Consider the following 19385-nt stretch of genomic DNA (forward strand, 5'->3'; position numbering starts at 1 on the left):
TCTTCTTTGGTGAAATGTGTATTCAGATCTTTTGCTCAATTTTCAATTAGATTATATTTTCCTGTTGAGATTACTGTGTATTGTATTGATATATTAATATACTGAGATATCTATATTAATATGTAATATATATATGTGGATAGATAGATAAAGAATATGTCCTTTATCATATGTATTCTGTGCAAAGATTTTTTTTTTTTCCAGTCTGTGGCTTGTTTCATCATTCTTTTTTTTTTTTTTTTCCTTTTTTTTTTTTTTTCCTTTTTTTTTTTTTCCTTTTTTTTTTTTTTATTATTTTTTTTTTTTCCAGTGGGTTTTGTCATACATTGATATGAATCAGCCATGGATTTACACGTATTCCCCATCCCGATCCCCCCTCCCACCTCCCTCTCCACCCGATTCCTCTGGGTCTTCCCAGTGCACCAGGCCGGAGCACTTGTCTCATGCATCCCACCTGGGCTGGTGATCTGTTTCACCATAGATAGTATACATACTGTTCTTTTGAAATATCCCACCCTCACATTCTCCCACAAAGTTCAAAAGTCTGTTCTGTATTTCTGTGTCTCTTTTTCTGTTTTGCATATAGGGTTATCGTTATCACCTTTCTAAATTCCATATATATGTGTTAGTATGCTGTAATGTTCTTTATCTTTCTGGCTTACTTCACTCTGTATAAGGGGCTCCAGTTTCATCCATCTCATTAGGACTGGTTCAAATGAATTCTTTTTAATGGCTGAGTAATATTCCATGGTGTATATGTACCACAGCTTCCTTATCCATTCATCTGCTGATGGGCATCTAGGTTGCTTCCATGTCCTGGCTATTATAAACAGTGCTGCGATGAACATTGGGGTGCACGTGTCTCTTTCAGATCTGGTTTCCTCAGTGTGTATGCCCAGAAGTGGGATTGCTGGGTCATATGGCAGTTCTATTTCCAGTTTTTTAAGGAATCTCCACACTGTTTTCCATAGCGGCTGTACTAGTTTGCATTCCCACCAACAGTGTAAGAGGGTTCCCTTTTCTCCACACCCTCTCCAGCATTTATTGCTTGTAGACTTTTGGATAGCAGCCATCCTGACTGGCGTGTAATGGTACCTCATTGTGGTTTTGATTTGCATTTCTCTAATAATGAGTGATGTTGAGCATCTTTTCATGTGTTTGTTAGCCATCTGTATGTCTTCTTTGGAGAAATGTCTGTTTAGTTCTTTGGCCCATTTTTTGATTGGGTCATTTATTTTTCTGGAATTGAGCTGCAGGAGTTGCTTGTATATTTTTGAGATTAATCCTTTGTCCGTTTCTTCATTTGCTATTATTTTCTCCCAATCTGACGGCTGTCTTTTCACCTTACTTATAGTTTCCTTTGTAGTGCAAAAGCTTTTAAGTTTCATTAGGTCCCATTTGTTTAGTTTTGCTTTTATTTCCAATATTCTGGGAGGTGGGTCATAGAGGATAAAATATGGAACGCTTCACGAATTTGCATGTCATCCTTGCGCAGGGGCCATGCTAATCTTCTCTGTATCGTTCCAATTTTAGTATATGTGCTGCCGAAGCGAGCACTCATCATTCTTTTAAAAAAATTTTATGTGGATATTATATATATTTGAGGTGAGACTTCCCAGGTGGCTCATTGGTAAAGAATCCACCTGCCAACAGGAGATGTGAGTTCAGTCTCTAGGTCAGGAAGATCCCCTGGAAAAGGAAATGGCAACCCACTTCAGTATTCTGGCTTGGGAAATCCCATGGACAGTGGAGCCTGGTGGGCTACAGTCCTTGGGATCGAAGCGAGTCAGACACAACTGAACAACTAAACAACAACAGAAAAATATTTAAGGTGTTCAGTATAGTGATTTGGGGTATATGATTATGGTGAAATGATTACTGTAGTCAAGTTCATTAACATATTTTTCTCAGTTACCATTATTTTGTTATTAACTTAGATTAGCTCTCTAGACTTACTTATCCCACAACTGCAACTCTCATTCTTTTAACAGTGCCTTCAAAAGTAGAAATTTTAAAGTTTGATGAAGTTTAGTTTGTCAGTTTAATTTTTGGATTGTCGCTTTGCTGTCATATCTACATGATGAATTTTTAAAGTTGGAAGTATTATTTCATTTATAAGAGTTCTATTGAAATGATTTCTTATAACTATAGTGCTCTGGGACTTCCCTGACTGTCCAGTGATTAAGACTCCATGCTTCCAATGCAGGGGGTTGTGGGTTCGAACCCTAGTCAGGGAACTCAGATTGTACATACTGCACGTGGTGGCCCAAAAATAAATGAATAAAGCTTAAAGATATTATTCTGTCTTGTTTGCATCTTATGAGTTTTTTTTTTTAAGATTGTTCATTTAATTCAAAGACTAACTTTAAATTAAAATTATAATATATGAACATAACCATTTTTATGTATGCATTGGTCCCAGAATTATATTCAGACATTTACCTAAGTTTCTTATATTACCTTATTCATTTCAGCAGTTTCTCCTCAGATATTTTTTTTAAATTCAGGTTTTCTCAAAATATAAGGTAGTTCTTGCCATAATTAGGTCTCACTCTAGGCTATCTGTTATTATTAAATTATTACTTCTTTTACCAATTATTTACTGGGTACAGCTTGGCAAACAGGTTTCAGGAAGCAGAATCAGAGAAAAGGACTTGAGAGTGCATATGTTGTCCCAAGCTTCTTTGCTTTATAGAGATGGATGGAAATTTTTAAGTGTTGGCCAACAGGAAGGCAACTCCATTTTGAAAGTTCTGCTCTTCTAGTTCTCTAAAAAATATCTAATTTTAAGTTGTAATGAGGAATGATTTCTTTGTTACAAAGATTTATAGTGAATAATTTTTTTTCCCCAGTATTTCCACATGTAACACCGAAAGGAATTAATGGTATAGACTTTAAAGGTGAGGCGATAACTTTTAAAGCAACTACTGCCGGAATCCTTGCTACACTTTCTCATTGTATTGAGTTAATGGTAAAACGTGAGGATAGCTGGCAAAAGAGAATGGACAAGGTAAGATTATCTTTTCTTCTTTTAAAAAAATAATCAGATTTTCTTTATATACCAATCAAACATTTAAACCTAACTAACTTCTTAGGGAAAGATCTTTTGGATTGTTAGAAGTAGCAGGTGGTACTAATTCTCTAAAACTTGAGAACATCTTAAATTCATTTTTTTAATGAGATTCATTGGTTATGTATTTGGTTATTGTATGGTATGCGTTCTTCATTGGATTTTAACATAAAAGTTTTTCTAATGATAATAGTAATGCTTGGAATAGAAGTATGAACCATTTAACATTTCCTAGCTTTATTGTCTGGAGAAGGAAATGGTAACCCACTCCAGTGTTCTTGCCTGGAGAATCCCAGGGACGGGGGAGCCTGCTGGGCTGCTGTCTATGGGGTCGCACAGAGTCGGACACGACTGAAGCGACTTAGCAGCAGCAGCAGCTCTATTGTCTAAGACATGAATGTATACTTAAGTTATATGAGCTACTTGGTGTATATAAAAAATACCGATTTATAAAGTTAAATATTAACTTACTGCATTCATGGCTGTGTATGTTTTCCAACATCACTGGTGTCGCATAACACACATTTTGTTGTTCATTGAACATTTGCTTTCTGTTCCCCTTCCCTACCTTTGTTTAAACTGCAGCACTGATAATAATGTTATAATATGAATCTTTAGTTGTAAGTGTGAAGTAGAATTTGGCTCAGTGAATTTGTTTAGTAGGAAAACTTTTGTTTATAATTTAATATCAGAAAAATGTTAGAACCAAAGCGTATCTTAGAGAATTAGTCGTAGTTCAGTGCCATCATTTTACAGAAGCAGCAGCTGAGGCTAGAGGCTCGTCTAGAGGTACTAAGGAGCAGAATTAGAAGAATTTTACTCTTCCATATTTTAACTCAGAATCGATCACCCATCAGTGAGTCATACTGCTTGCAGTATTTGGAGGTCTTAGCAATTTGAGCAGAACACTAAGGAAGGCAGTGTCATCACTGATGTAACAGCAGAATGGCTATAGTTTAGTAGCGCTTGATGTTTGAAAAAGGTTCGCATATTCTCGGGTGCAGGTGAAAGTAAGCCAGGTTGATTGACTATATGTTTTCTTTTAAAACCAAGCAGTAAAAATATTCATTTAAGATACATACAGGTACTTCATTATTATTCTGGAGTCAAACTGTTATACCATCAATGATTTCAGTTGTGGATCATAGTGAATTTTTACTAATTCACAAAAATAAAGTGTGAGAAAACAGGACACCCCCTTGAATTCAGTAGACTACCGGTTCAAGAGAACCTTTCAACTTGTCTGGATTAGCTTATTCAAACCTTTTTGGTAGCTTTCTCTTAAGCACCCCCCATCCCGCCCCCCACCCCCAGTCTACTAATCCTTCCCTAGAGAGTCACCATCTCCAGTCATGTGCTCTAACGACACTGCCTAAAAAAAAATCCATTAATAACACATGTCTTCCCCATCTTTTTGGCAGTCAAATTTCTTATTTGAAAAGGGACATGGATTTGTAGTTGTCTTCAATATTGGTAATCTTATCCATTCTCTTTCTTTACTGGGTAGCACCAGGTAGACTGTATCAAAGAATCTGTGAAAAAAAACACTTTTTTGGTACCATATTTAGCCAAATAACAGCACAAAAGATGGTAGTATTAATCGAAATCTGCAAACAACTGTAATTTATAGTGCTCTTACAAGTCTCATTCACCTTTTCCACCATCACGTTTTTTCTCAAGGTTGATATAGAGTCCCAGTTACATTTTGCAGGAAATGTAAATGCATGTGTGCATATACAGTATATGCACATATATTTAGTATGTATGTACATATATATTCTTATATATATGCACACACTGTAAAGATTAGGAAATTCTTGAATAGAGAGAGTTGTTTATCAACAAACATGTCCTTGGCTCAGCTGGTAAAGAATCTGCCTGCAATGTAGGAGACCTGGGTTCGATCCCTGGGTTGGGAAGATCCCCTGGAGAAGGGAAAGGCTACCCACTCCAGTATTCTGACCTGGAGAATTCCATAGACTGTATGGTCCATGGGGTCGCAAAGAGTTGGACACGACTGAGCTACTTTCACTTCACTTAGATAATTGATATAATTGGGAAGGAAAGTACAATGATAACAATATGGTTTAACTGAAAATTGTGTTTTTTTCAAGAAGTATTTGTATGCTTGTTGTGTGCTAAACTGTAAGCTGGAAATGAGGAAACAGTAATGAACAGGAAGTCATTCTTGAAGGATGTTAAAATCTAATGAGAGCAATTAAATACGTGATAGTTGATAAAATAATAGCTATTTAATAGCTGTATACCTTTTATGTATATTTCTAATATATATTTATCTAGTATATAGTAGATATACATATATAGTAGATATGTATAATATATATGTAAATCTCTATAGTCTCCAATTTTATGTTTAATAGCTCTTATGTAGATTTCTAACATTATATCCATTGTTCTTATAGTTAAATAATTTAATATTCTTCAGTGGTGATGATTTTTCCCAGTTACCTGTATAAATAATTCCTTCTTTTATAGAAGTATACTTAATTTTTAGCCAGTTATGTCCAAGAATTCTAAGATTAAGCAATTTTCGTTGTTAATAAGAGAAAGCCTACTCATCAAAGATGTTTGCTTATATTAATAGATTCACAGGTGTATAATTTCACATGTTTATTCACTTTCCTCAAGGTCTTTCTAGTGTTATTGCTGTTCCGGGGGGTTTTGTTTTGTTGATTTTTAAAATTAAGGTTTAATGTATGTACAGTGAAGGATACCACTCTTAAATGTACTGCCAGATGAGTCTTATACATATGTATACTCCCCTGTAGCTACTGCTGAAATCAAAACATGGAAGTTTTATAACCCGCCCCCCCCCCCGCCCCCCCCAGGTTTTCATGCCTCTTCCTACTCCATACCATGCCACGGCCTCAAGAAGTAACCACAGTTTTAACTTATTAATATATCCTTATAGATTAGTTTTGCCTGTTCTTGGACAGCATGTAAATGGAATCATACAAAATATACTCTTCTGTCTGGCTACCCCCTCCCCAACACTGATTGTGAAGTTCCTTCATCTTGTACCCTGTAGTGATAATTTGTTGTTTTTTATTGTTATAGAGTATTATTCCTGTATACTGTTCATTATATGATGCATTTTCATTCTGTGACTTTACTGTGATTTTTCCTTCTTCCTGCTGATGGGCATTTTTTTATTTTGGCTCTTGTGAATAAAGCTGCTGTGAGCATTGTTATGTGTATTTTTGGTGGATATATGCACTGTTTTCATTTGGGCATATACCAAGCAATAGAATTATCAGTTCATGAGGTGTATACGTAGCTTTAGGTGTATAGAGGTAGACAGTTTTCCAAAGTAGTTATATCAGTTTATAGTCCCACCAGCAAGTAAGTGAGAATTCTAATTGCTTTTCACCCTTGACTGCACTTGGTATTGTCATTTTTTTGTGAGTGATTTTTTATATTTTAATTTTAGCCATTCTGATGGTTCTGTAGTCCTGTCTTCATTTCAGTACACAACAGTTTGTAGGCCCACTATACTAATTCATTGATTTGCACTAACTTAATTCAGATGGGTTTTTAGAAGTGGTTAAGCTCTGTGTGAGTTCTGTTTGTACTTTAACCCTTAAATATTTGAGGTGAAGGAATAAAGGTGTTAGGTTCTTTATATTAATAGTAATTCTGTTGGGCTTTAATACCAGATTTGATCCATTGCAGTCCATTGTTCTAAAAAAGAAAGTTTGAGGTTGGTGCCAAGGCCAGCCTTTTAAAATTTTGTCCTTGGATCTTTTAGCAGTTTCTGAGAGCTATAGACCTTCCTTATCTATAAAAGCAGAAGGTTAAAGTAGAAATCTAAGCTCTTTTTCAGCTCTAAAATAATTTAATCCAGCAGTTGGAAAGTATAAGAAACATCTCCTAGAATATCTTTTTTGCAGTTACTGGTTTTACCAATTATTGAGTTATTTTTTTCCTGGCATCCATTACTTGCTTTTTTTCTCTATAACAAAATAAATTTAGCTCCTACTGGGGGAAACAGACACATGAATATATATTATAGACGTTTCTCTGATGCTAATTTATCTCTCTCTTTTTTTTTTTTTGACATGTAGACACTTTGGTAGTTACTTAGTCCATTTAAATATATAACCTACCTAGTGTGTGTGTGTTAGGTGCTCAGTCATGTCCAACTCTTTGCGACCCCATGGACTGCAGCCTGTCAGGCTCCTCTGTCCATGGAATTCTCCAGGCAAGTATACGGGAGTGGGTTGCCACTTCTTCTCCAGACCTACCTAGTAGGTGATCTTAACGGTAGCTTGTATGTGATATATGGCCCAGAAAAAAGGTGTTTTCTTGGGCAGAAGAATACTCATGTTTTTCTTTTCTTTCTTTTTTTTTTTTTTTCTTAGCAGAAGAAAATTCTTACAGGAGTAAAAGTTATTTTTTTGGCCAAATTATAAAATTTTGGTGAAATGTAAAAAAAAATCCCATGTCACAGGATAAATTCTTCATCTGGTTTTATTTTTTAAAGGAAAGTGAGAAGAGAAGAAGGGTGGAGGAAGCATACAAAAATGCCATGACAGAACTTAAGAAAAAATCCCACTTTGGAGGACCAGATTATGAGGTATGAAATTACAGTTTTGGTCTTAGAAAAAGAAACACCTAGAAAAAACATAATATATATTTATGTCACAAAAGTGATTTTTATATTATGCTTTTGTAACCTTTAAATATTTTGAATATTTTATAATATATATGCTAGGCTTACCCTGAAAAGATTTTTTTTTCCTACAAAACTTTAAAAGGCTCATTACTGGCCCTGTCTACTTTATAGGACAAGTTTCTGTCTAGCCTGTGAGGGTTATACTTATTGATATTACCTTGTAACTCTTTCTTTTTTTTAAATTTTATTATTTGAAATCAATAGATGCATTATTTTTTTGCCTACACTGTGAAGCATGTGGGCTCTTAGTTCCCTGACGAGGGATTGAACCTGTGCTCTCTGCATTGGGACTGCAGAGTCTTAACCACGGACCTCCAAGGAGGTCCCTAATTCTGTTCTTTTTGTGTTTTTAAATAAAAGCAACCTACAGAGGAAAACTCCCGAGAACTTGACTGGTGAAGCATTTTAGTCTGTGCTGTATACTGTGAGGTCTTATCCATAGCAGAGCATGAACTGTTCTAATTGCCTCACCTTTATGTTTGAAAAATGTCTGAAATCAGCTTCTTTACCCATTTTGTTATTTGTTAAGCAGTTAGTAGAATCTGTGTCTCCATATACACACACATGTAGGAGTGCAAGGAGTATCATTGACATGGAAGTAAAATGTTTTAAAAAAAGACATTAGATTGTATTTAAGAAAGTAGAAGAAAAATTCCTTGCCGTTCTTATTCTAGAAAGGAAAAAAAGACCCGCTATTGACAATATTTTTTATGTTGGGATTGATTTCCAGCTGTGAAAATCCATAGTGTGAAGTCTCAAGCGATAATATTTTTAAATTAATAAGCTGTCATTTCATTCCTTCTAGAATGTATAAAAATTACATAATCAGCTATTGTCTTGGATTTTAAAGTCTAGATTACTGAAATATTAGCTGTTAAAACAAAAATTTTAATTTTTATTCTGAAGCTGAGCAGGTTGATTTGCTGTTTTAGGTTTGTTTGGGGGTAACTGTGGGCCTTTACAGTTTGCCCTATTTTTTCTCACTGCAAAGATGCACCGGCATGTCCGTCACGTCAGCTGGCTCAGATGTGTGATGCACGCTGCCCTGTGTGCGTGCGCCCTCCACAAGCGGCTGTGCCTTTGTGACCTCTAGTGTTACATTATCTGTGTGACAGGTGGCGTAACTCACCACAGCGCAGCACTGCCTAGGCGCTGTGTTCGTTAGGCACCTGAGCTGACTGTGCTGGGCTTTCGAACAAATTAGACTTACGAATGCACTCTCCAGATGGAACTTGTTTGTTCGTAGGGGACTTACTATATGATTTCATATTTGTCTCCCCTTTTGTCATTTCAGAGGAAAGAAAAGGAGGGTCCTTGTGATAGGTTTATATGTTTACTAGTTTAATGAAATTGCTTTATTGATGTAATTTAGGCTTTCTTTTTAAAATGTTTGTTAGTTATTTGCATTTCTTCTTTAGTGGCTTTCTTGTACACATCCCTTGACATTTTTATTGTTAGAATTTGGGTGTTTTTCCTCTCTTGATTTAGAAGATGGACAGGACTGACTTCATTTCTCAATTATTTTCTTCTTTTTTTTTTTTTTTTATTTTCTTCTTTTTAACAGTTAAAAAAAATCTTATTAGATTTGCCATGTAAAATTTTATACTTTCTTGTATTTAACTCACAGTCTTGATACAGTTATCTTTATGTTTTTTTCATGTTTTAAAAAGTGTTCTTTTTTTAGCCTAAAGGTATAAACTGAGGCAGTCTCAAATTACCAGAAATTGAGTTTATTTGGGAATAGCAGAGATTATGATTTGGGAAATGCATGCCAAGTAGCAAGTTACAGGCAGTTTTGTAGAGGCTGCGGGGCCAGCTGTTCTTATGGGCAAGGAGTACAGACAAGGGAAGTCCAGCCAGAGCCTAAGCAGTGAGTTCATTGGCCTGACGATGGGGAGAGAGACTTGGCGGATGGTCGTCGGTCTGAAGATAAGGCTCTGTCTTCTGCTGATCTGGGTTTACGGGAAATCATTCTCTCAGTTAAGTTCCGTTCTTCAGGTACAGGCATGAGATTCCCATTTCATATCGTCAGATTCCATTTTAGATTGAAATCCTTTCACACTGTACTTCAAATAATTATCTATATTTTCTGTTCTTTTTTTTAATGATCTCTTCTAGGTATATTAACACATCTGATTTTTTTTTTTTAATTATGATGTAATGGAGGAGTCTGTAATTTTATAATCCAGTTGGAATTGTTGACTAAACCATCTTTTTCCCACCTAGTTGAAATGCACCTCCCTCTTTCTCTTTTAATAGTTAAGGGAACTTCAGTTTTTTTCTCATCAATTCTCTGTTGATGAAAAATTAAGAAAGAAATGGACATTTTTGTTGGAGCCAAACTGAGGATTATAAACCAGGAACAGCATCTCAGAAAGCTCTGAGAACTGTTCATCCATTAGAAGTGTTTTTGAGACAGAAGTCTCTACATCAAGTTAAATGATGTAATACTGACAGTTTACACAGTTCTCTTCTGCAAGTGTAAACTGGTAGGTAACATGACTCACTCCAAGATCAAGAAGGAAGGTTATCTTTTAAGGAGTTGGTGCTAGGAGAACGTTGTGCTTTAGGATCGGGCAGGTGTTTTTGTTGATGGGGAATATTTGGTCATGATGCAAGATGCAGATAATACAGTATATAGTAGCAGGGAAAGGGGAGGCCAAAGGGCAGAAAAAAAGGTTTTTTAAAAAACACTTAAAAAAAAGACACTTAAATTTTTCTTGTCTTGCCATAAAATACTAATTTTATTTCACAGTTTCCCTCTTTTGATTGTTAACCTTTTGATAGAGAGCATTAGGCAATCAAATATTTGGTCCCTTGACGCCAGGGTTGTTGCTCACCTGCCCTTGATAAATCCATCATGTCTCTCTAAGCTGGGTCCCAATAGCTCAGTTCTCTTTTGGCGGGGGGAGTTACACCAGCAGAATGTTCAACAAGTACTGAGAGCCGATTCCAGGTTGTCCAATGTGATTTAACCCAAATTTCCTCACATGTGCATTATGTATGCCCATTAATTTATAGAGTACTATATAGATGTGATCTACAAATTCAAGTTGTTTAGACATCATTATTTTACTATTAGCAAGTGACACACAGTATGGAAGGCAAGAAACTATCATTTTGTAATTCCACAAACTGTAATTTAAATTGTCAGGAGGACCAACAACATCATTAATAGAGATTTAAGCCAAGATCCTCCTAAACTGAACTCTTTTCCTAGTGTTTCCCCTAAACTGGGAGGAAGATTGCTCAAAGTGGAAATCTAGATCTTCATGTGTCATCAGATATTGTGGCCAAACGGTCATACCATTGGAAACCTGATAGGAACCAGTGTACTCACATTACAGATTGACAGAAGCTACCCATAAGGGACCTTAAGCCCAAGGGAAATGAATTATGTGTTTTCCTAACCAACCTGGGAAAAACCAAGGTCATGAATTTGTTCTGTAAATCCATTGTGTCCTTGTGGGAGCTACCCAATATTCACCATCTAATGAAATGGGCTATTTATGGCTAGATTGAGAATAGGCATCTTTACTTGGCCAGGTAAGAGCATGTCACTTAGGGATATTGGCAGTGATATTAGCTTGCATGGTGCTAGAGTTTCTTTAAAATAAAATGTCCAAGGGCCATCCAGTTAGAGCCTTGGAGAGGAGAAATTCAGCAGGGCAACCTGGGACATGGGTAATTGGCCCCAAACCCAGTGATTAGATTAATTTTAAACTTGCAAATATTGAGTCCAAGAAAGAAACTGAAACCAAAAAAGTGACTCATTAGAAAATACCCTGATGCTGGGAAAGATTGAAGGTGGGAGGAGAAGGGGACAACAAAGGGTGAGATGGTTGGATGGCATCACCAACTCGATGGACATGAGTTTGAGCAAGCTCCCAGCGTTGGTGATGGAGAGGGAAACCTGGCGTTCTGCAGTTCATGGGGTTGCAAAGAGTTGGACACCACTGCGTGACTGAACTAAAGAAAGAAATACATTTGATTCATAAGCAAAGGTATGAGTTCCCCCCCACCCCACCAAAAAATGAGTGTAAGCAGTTATCAAAGTTACCAGTATACAGAGCTGGTCCAGCATCTTGGATTAGCTGTCTCCTTCAGATGTCTTCTTGTGCTGGTCTGGTAATACTGTTTTAAGTTGAAGTCAGGTGTCAGAAATAGGAGTTGCAGTTTATTTAGGAGAGGAGGCCTAATACAGTCCGTTCTAATGTGACTGAGTCCTTTATCTGAGACCTTTTCCAGTAGGAATAATCTCCTGGTTGTAGGTCATGGCACATCCGATCTTCATCCAAAGTTAAATTACTGTGATAAGCTTCAGAAACATACTTCAAGTGCCCTTTTAATAACTAAACTTTACAATAATATGACAACAAGGAAACTATCTCAGAAAAGAATCTTAGGCAGTAGTGAAGACCTCATTTAATAAAACTAGAATTTAATATCCACTTAAACATTATCTTTCTCTCTCTAAAATTACCCTAATTTCTACCAAATACAGCCACATTAAGACTAATTTGTTCACAAAATGTCTGATTAATTGACCACATAGACTCTTTAAATTGGCTGTGATGGAACTTTCCATAATCTCAGATTGAACTTAAACTCTCAAGGCCAGGAAAGCCACACCAAAGCGTGTCATGGATTCTGCCTGTGATAAATGTAGAGTTGGGTGCTGGGTTTAGGTGAGTTTCTGAATTCCTTGAGATTCCTGCACCTGTTAGTAGGTGGCCTTCCTTGTATGCCTGGTTAAGTTGCTGGGAACCTAAGAGTTTACAGATTCTGAAGGGATCAGGTAGGGAGAAAAAATAAATGTTTTAGTTCTATATACAGAGGTGTAATTTAAGGGTTCCTTTATATCTGGAAAGCAGATTAAAAATGAATAGTATTTCAGACCAAAAAAAAAATTATAACCATACTCATAAGTTCATTCAGTCCTGTGAGACTAATCCTACATCTCAATATTCAGTTAGCAGTTTTATGAAACCATCCAGTTTTCCATCAGAAGTCTTTAATTTCTTAGCCAGTTCAGTGGTATGATCTGAAAGTTATCAGAAACCTGTACTTGTAAGGTTTCTGTACTGTTCTTTTTATGACTCTTCTTGAAGATGAAATATTTTTGCCCGGATATTGGAGTAAAATAATAACTTTCCATAAATTACAAAAGATTTGAAAAGTTAAGGTAAAGACCTGATTCCACTCCAGTTGACAAACTTGGTTACTGCTGTAACATAAAACAATTTAAGATAATTTTTAGAATTATAACTGATAACATGTTACCAGGACATTTTAGGAGTTCCACATAATTTCTAGAATTTCTATAAAAGTGTTAGTTGCTCAGTCATAAACAACTGTTTGCAACCCCATAGACTGTAGCCCACCAGGCTCCTCTGTCCATGGAACTTTCCAGGCAAGAATACTGGAATGGATTGCGATTTCCTCCTCCAGGGATGGAACCTGTGTCTCCTGCATGGTAGGCATATTCTTTACTGTTTGAGCCCCCAGTGAAGCTAGACTTTCTAGTAATAACATTTACCCATTTAATAGGACGTCAGAAGTGTTATCACCACTCAAATTTGACAATGCTTCCCATGCAATTTAACATACCAAATAAGCCCAGTTTTTAATTACTCTTCTCTCTGAGATGGAGAGAAAACAAATAATTTGAGATATACCAGGGACCCTTTGAAAAACCTCAAAGTTAACTAAAGGTCCGGTGAACTTCACTTAGAAGTTGATCTTTGGAAAGTTTGTCAAAAATACCAAAAACTTTCAAAAACCTGGTTAAATAGGATCACAGGTCAGTGTCATTTAACCAGCATGACAGTAAAAAAGCTCAAAGGTTGTTGTAAATCACCAAAAGGCAAAGAAACTCACACTATCTCTTACTAAAAGCAGCTCAGTGTTTTAAGAAAACTTTGTCTTCTTAGAAAACTAAATTCAAAGTTCGTATACTTTACCTTTAAAAATAATTTTCTTAATTCAGTCTTTAGCCATTCCCAACCATGTACAAAACTCTTTTCTCAGTGTTCCTTTTCCTTAACCCTTTAACAACTTTCTGTATCCATGTTATTTTTTCCATTTTTTTCATTTCCATTCAGAAACAACCGTCTAGCTCTAAGACAAAACTACCCCATCTTCCCCTTTTAAAAAAAGCCTTTCCATTCCTCATGCTTTTTATCCATGTATTTAAATTTTTTTATTTGTGTATTTATTTGGCTGCACCAGGTCTTAGTTGGGGCACACAGAATCTTTAGTTGCGGCATGTGAACTCTTAGTTGCAGCATCTGGGATCCAGTTCCCTGACCAGGGATTGCACCTGGGTCCCCTGCATTGGGAGTGTGGATTCTTAGGCGCTGGACCACCCCGGAAGTCCCTCTCGTACTCTTTCAGGGAAAACATGCTTCCCATCTTCCTTGCATACTAAAATGTTTCCCTTACTCTTTTAGTAGCTTTAGTTGTAATATTATAATTCTTAACCTTAAAACCTAGTTTCTAGTAAAAAGTAAGCACTTATAAACTGTCTTTTACATTATTCTTTAGATTAGCCGGTTTATAAATACTATTTGTTTCTAGAAAACATTCACTTTCTTACAGAAAATGTCTTAATGTGGCGTCATATTAATAATCCTCTTAAGTACCTTTTAGGAGTTTCTCTGCAAAAGGAAACCTGTGTTCTGTAAATAATGTCCCAATATCTTACTTGGAAACGATTTGAGTATTCAGTGGATTCCCATTATTTAATTTAATTAAGCACAACTCTAAAGTTCAAGTTACCAAAATCCAGAAGGAGTATTTTATATAGACATTCCCAAAGCATAAATTGTTCCTGAAGGGTTAAAAGTTTCATCATGTTGTTATTTTTCCTTGCTGAACAATTTTCTAACAGGAATACTAAGATTTTATTTGATTTCTAGTAAATTTAAGTATAATGAAAGTATTATGCTCTAAAGACATGTCTGTATTAATTAAGGCAACAAGCTTAAGCTAACTTAATAACAGATATTCTAAGTCAGTACTAAATATATCATGGACCATATAAACTTGAAATTCATTCTGACCAGGTTCTTATATATTTCTGAGCACTTACATAAGAGCTTAATTGCCTTTAAACCAATTAAATAGAGCTATTTTACCAAATAATTCTGACAGTACCACACATCTACAGCACTCATATATAGATATGAGAAAACACACAGGCAGAGACCTCATAGTACCTGTTACTAAATTTCAGCCAGAAATCAGGTGTAGTGATATAAAATCCATAAGTTATAAAAGAGGTTGAATTCTAATTGGGTTTCTGCCAAATGCAACAAATCAAGATCACCTATTTAGATTGCTGAACCCTTTTTACTAGTATTTATGAGAGACACTTAACATTTCTATTTGAGAAGTCAAGTAACAAGTTGTCTACCCCGCCTCAAGGCCAGAATTTTTTTTTTCCCCTCTATTTACAAACCTCTTAAGATAAATAGGGGAGATCTTGGGAGTGGTAAAAGGATTGGTGGGCTTTGGATTATTTCTGGAGCCACACTTCTGGTGCTGTAAAGGCTAGATTTGTAAAATAAGTTTTTTGGTTTGGCGCTTTTTTTCCCCCTTTCTCAAAGAATTGGGTGGCCATCTCAGTGACACCAAAGGACTGACATACCCATTCACTTACGTTGGAATCTTTCTTTCCTTCATTTAGCTTACAGGGGGCGGGGCGGGGGGAGAGCCTCTTCCCAGCCAGCCCTCTCAAATTCCTATCAGGCTTCAAGTATCACCTATGGTCAGTTTAGTCAGACCATTGGCTTCCCACCTCCCAACTTGGTAATCCATTTGTAAACAATTTTGAGGATTCTCCCTGGGTTTAAGAAATTCTAACTGTGGCCCTTGATCTGAAGAGGCTTGCCTACAAGCCTCATGTGTTCCCTTTCCTAAAAGTAACCATTTGATAGTGTTTTCTGAGTAGAAAGGCAATTAGGACGGAAGATTATTAATAGAGGGGGAATAGCAGTTAAAGTTTAGGTACCTTTTATATCATCAATCTTTTTTTAGCCTTCTACAACAAGTCTTTCAATTAGATTTTTGAAATTTTGAAGTCTTTGGGGGCTTATGTATACCAATTAAAATAGGTACGATATTTAAGATGAGAACTCTGTAAAATTTTAACAATTTAGTAGACTTTCCCACTCAATGGGTCTAAGAAGCTAGCCTGATGAATATTTTTCCCTGCTAATATAATTTTAGAAAAGAAAACTGATTTTTAAAATCAGTTTGGAAGTGCTAAAAGAACCTATTGTGACTATTTTAGGGGTGAAATCCTCTAGTTGCTTTTAAGAACTTGCAAGCATACATAAACCCAGCTGGTATTCTCATTGGTGACTGTCCATCCAAAGGGTTTGGCTGTAAGGCACAATTTCTCATTATTTTGTAGCCTAATTCAGATATGGGATATGAGATGTGATCTGAACAAGATTCTGAGGACAGTGTGGCAGATCAGATGTGTGCTTGTTCTGAGTCTAGCCCCAAGGAGTTCACCTCACAGGGCGTGGTTCTCCCTGTGGCCGTCTGCAACTAGCATTTGTGCTTGGAGCTCTAGGTTATCGGCCTCAGTTGTGCTTCCCCCTCAGTTCCCCCCGTGAGTAGTATTTGCTTAATAATTTATTTAATGACTGTAGTGGAGCTCCCTTATTCTCAGAGCTGAGTAATTCATTCTCTCATTTCACTAACAAAAGCTTTGTTCAGACCATGTATCAGCCCTCTTTTTTTTTTTCCCCCAATTTGAGCCAAATTTAACAAATACCCAGCCATCTGTGTTTCCCTGGGCCCCTTGTCCAGAATCCCTAGGTCCTGCCTAAGAAATGCACAAGTGCCCCTTGAGACTCCAAATCTTGAGTGAAATAGCATGAATAAAATTTTCAGGATCGTCATTCAAACAATGAGATTTGGATACTAGGAGAACTCACCAGAACCCCTGAGGAGTCCTGATAAGATGGTGGGCTCTATGGGCCCATGCTTGGTACTGAGCATTGGTTCTATGTGGGCTCCCAAGTGTCATTTAGTGGGTATCTGATATTCCTGCCAGCTAAACCATGCATGTTGATGAAAATTAATCAGTCTGTCTGAGAAAGAAATGGAAAATTGTATTCAAGCCAAATTGAGGAGAGCTGTTCTGCGCATTAGAAGTCAAAGCACAGTAGTGTAAGTTTTTTGAGATGGGGCAGTACATCAAATGATGTAATATTGACAGTTGGCACAGCCCAGTTCTACAGGAACAAAGTGATGCCTTACGGGATCAAGAAGTTTATCTTTTTAGGAGTTGTCTTGTTGATACTAGGAAACTGTTGCACTTTAGGATTGAGAAGTGAAAGTTGCTCAGTCATGTCCTACTCTTTGCGACCCCATGGACTATACAGTCCATGGAATTCTCCAGGCCAGAATACTGGAGTGGGTAGCCATTCCCTTCTCCAGGGCATCTTTCCAATCCAGGGATCAAACCCATGTCTCCCGCATTGCAGGCGGATTCTTTACCAGCTGAGCCATCAAGGAAGCCCTTAGGCAGGTATTCTTCCTGATGGGGAAGATTTGGTCATGATGCATAAAGCAGATATACAATAAATAGTGGAGGGGAAAGGGGAGGGCCAAAGGGCAGAAAAGAGTTTTTTTCTACGTTAAAATTTGTATCTTGTCATTTTATTTCAAATCCCTGTAGTTTCAAGTTATGTAATCCTTAAACTGGTGCCTGTTCTTACACCTTTTTCTCCTTTTCAAGTTTTGAACCATTGGATTTTAGATACTAATTCAAAATATGATTTTGTTTTATTCTTATCAAACATTCACAGTGTTCTAGTTATTGAACAAAGATTTACCTGTTTCTGTCATCTGTAGCCTCAGAAATTACAATCTTAAATCCATTCCTTAAGATTTAACTAATGCAAGACACCTCTAGGCATAAAAGTGAACAAGCAACCATTTTAAAATCATGAATGAAATTTTAAAAGCCCATTATCGTCATCATCATTTATTTTGGTTTTATAAACACTGACAGTGAAAGTCATTCAGTTGTGTCTGACTCTTTGCAACCTCATGGACTATACAGTCCGTGGAATTCTCCAGGCCAAAATACTGGAGTGGGTAGCCTTTCCCTTCTCCAGGAGATTTTCCCATCCCAGGGATTGAACCCAGCTCTCCTGCATTGCAGGTGGATTCTTTACCAGCTGAGCCATCAGGGAAGCCCTGCTGGGCATGGGTGATATTTTAAGAATGAGACAAACAAGGATCCTGCCCAGGGACCTTGTTGTTGTTGTTTAGTCAGTAAGTCATGTCTGACTCTTTGCAACCTGGTGGACTATAGCCTGCCAGGTTCCTCTGTCTGTGGGATTTCATAAGCAAGAGTACTGGAGTAGGTTGCTATTTCCTTCTCCAGGGGATCTTCCCGACCCAGGGATGGAACCCGGGTCTCCTGAATTTGGCAGGTGGGTTCTTTACCACCAAGCTGCCAGGGAACCCAACTAAGTACATAGAGTAGAAACACAGAGTAGTTAATGGGTATTAGAATGTTTGTTATGGAACACTTAACACTGGGAGGATATTAAGTCAGGGAAGGCTTCCAGGTGTAGTAACATCTGAGCCGAAACCTTAAGAGTGACTAAGCTTAGTATTTGTTAACCAAGTGGATAGCCTGGAAAGTGTTTGCTTGTAGGCGCTGAAGAAAAAGCATTTGAAGACCAGAAGGAAAAGAGAGCATTTTGCCACAGGGTAACACAAAGCACTTATATGTGGAGGGTGGGGCCTAGCCGAAGTGGGGAGTGGCGAGACTGGCTGGAAAAATCTGCCTCAGGCAGTGGGTTTGAGGCACAGGAACTTTCCAGATTTGCAGTTTAGAAAAGTCATTCTTACTTCCTGCAGTGAGGAGAGTGGACTGAAGATGACAGTTCTGACTAAGGCCTTGGAGACTTTTTTCGGTATTACAGGTGAGAATTGAAGATAGCTTGAATTCGGATAGAACAGTAGGAATGTACATGGACAAATCAGATATTTGCAAAGTAGTATGTGGTGACTGAATGAGGGAAAAAAGGAGGAGTTCAAGAACAGGCCCAGGTTTCTGCCTTACACAGATTGATGTGGAGAGGGAAGAAGAACAGGTTTTAGACATGGTGCGTATAAGCTGAAACATTCACATGAGGAGTCTGTCTTACGTATTACTAGATGTAAAGATCTACACTTGGGAGTGAGATGGCAGGCTGTGAACTTGGGAATCTTCAGATGATGACTGAAGTCATAGAAATAGTAAGAATGCTGTGGGGAGAGCAAAGGTGGAACCCTGAGGAGCACTCACATTTAAGGAGTAGACAGAGGAGGAACCCGCTCGGGAACCCGAAAAAGTGCTTGCTTTTCCCAGTGCATAGTGCGTGGTTAGTTGTATCCAACTCTTTGCAACCCCATGGACTATAGCCCACCAGGCTCCTCTGTCCATGGAATTTTCTAGGCAAGGAATACTAGAGTGGGTTGCCATTCCCCTACTCCAAGGGCTCTTCCTGACCCAAGGATGAACCCATGTCTTCTGCATTGGCTGGTGCATTCCCAGAGGGTGTCACCTGGGAAGCCCAAGTGCATGCTAAGTTGCTTCAGTCA

At 37.3% G+C, this 19385-nt stretch overlaps 1 protein-coding gene and 1 non-coding gene across 4 annotated transcripts in view; one reads left to right on the plus strand and one right to left on the minus strand.

Annotated features, from left to right (window-relative positions):
• The window catches only part of CERT1 (ceramide transporter 1), a 123070-nt gene that overhangs the window by 73262 nt on the left and 30423 nt on the right, over positions 1-19385 (plus strand). For all 3 annotated transcript variants that reach the window (XM_043920025.1, XM_043920022.1, XM_043920024.1), the window contains 2 exons: positions 2853-3010; positions 7575-7667. In XM_043920025.1, coding sequence (XP_043775960.1) covers positions 2853-3010; positions 7575-7667 — 251 coding nt within the window. The remainder of the gene's footprint in view (positions 1-2852; positions 3011-7574; positions 7668-19385) is intronic.
• LOC122705936 lies at positions 1451-1557 on the minus strand. The gene has a single exon (XR_006344207.1). It is a non-coding gene; the product is annotated as a U6 spliceosomal RNA (small nuclear RNA).

The sequence above is a fragment of the Cervus elaphus genome, chromosome 12 (genome assembly GCF_910594005.1).
Source record: "Cervus elaphus chromosome 12, mCerEla1.1, whole genome shotgun sequence".
In the NCBI taxonomy this organism is placed as follows: Eukaryota; Metazoa; Chordata; class Mammalia; order Artiodactyla; family Cervidae; genus Cervus; species Cervus elaphus.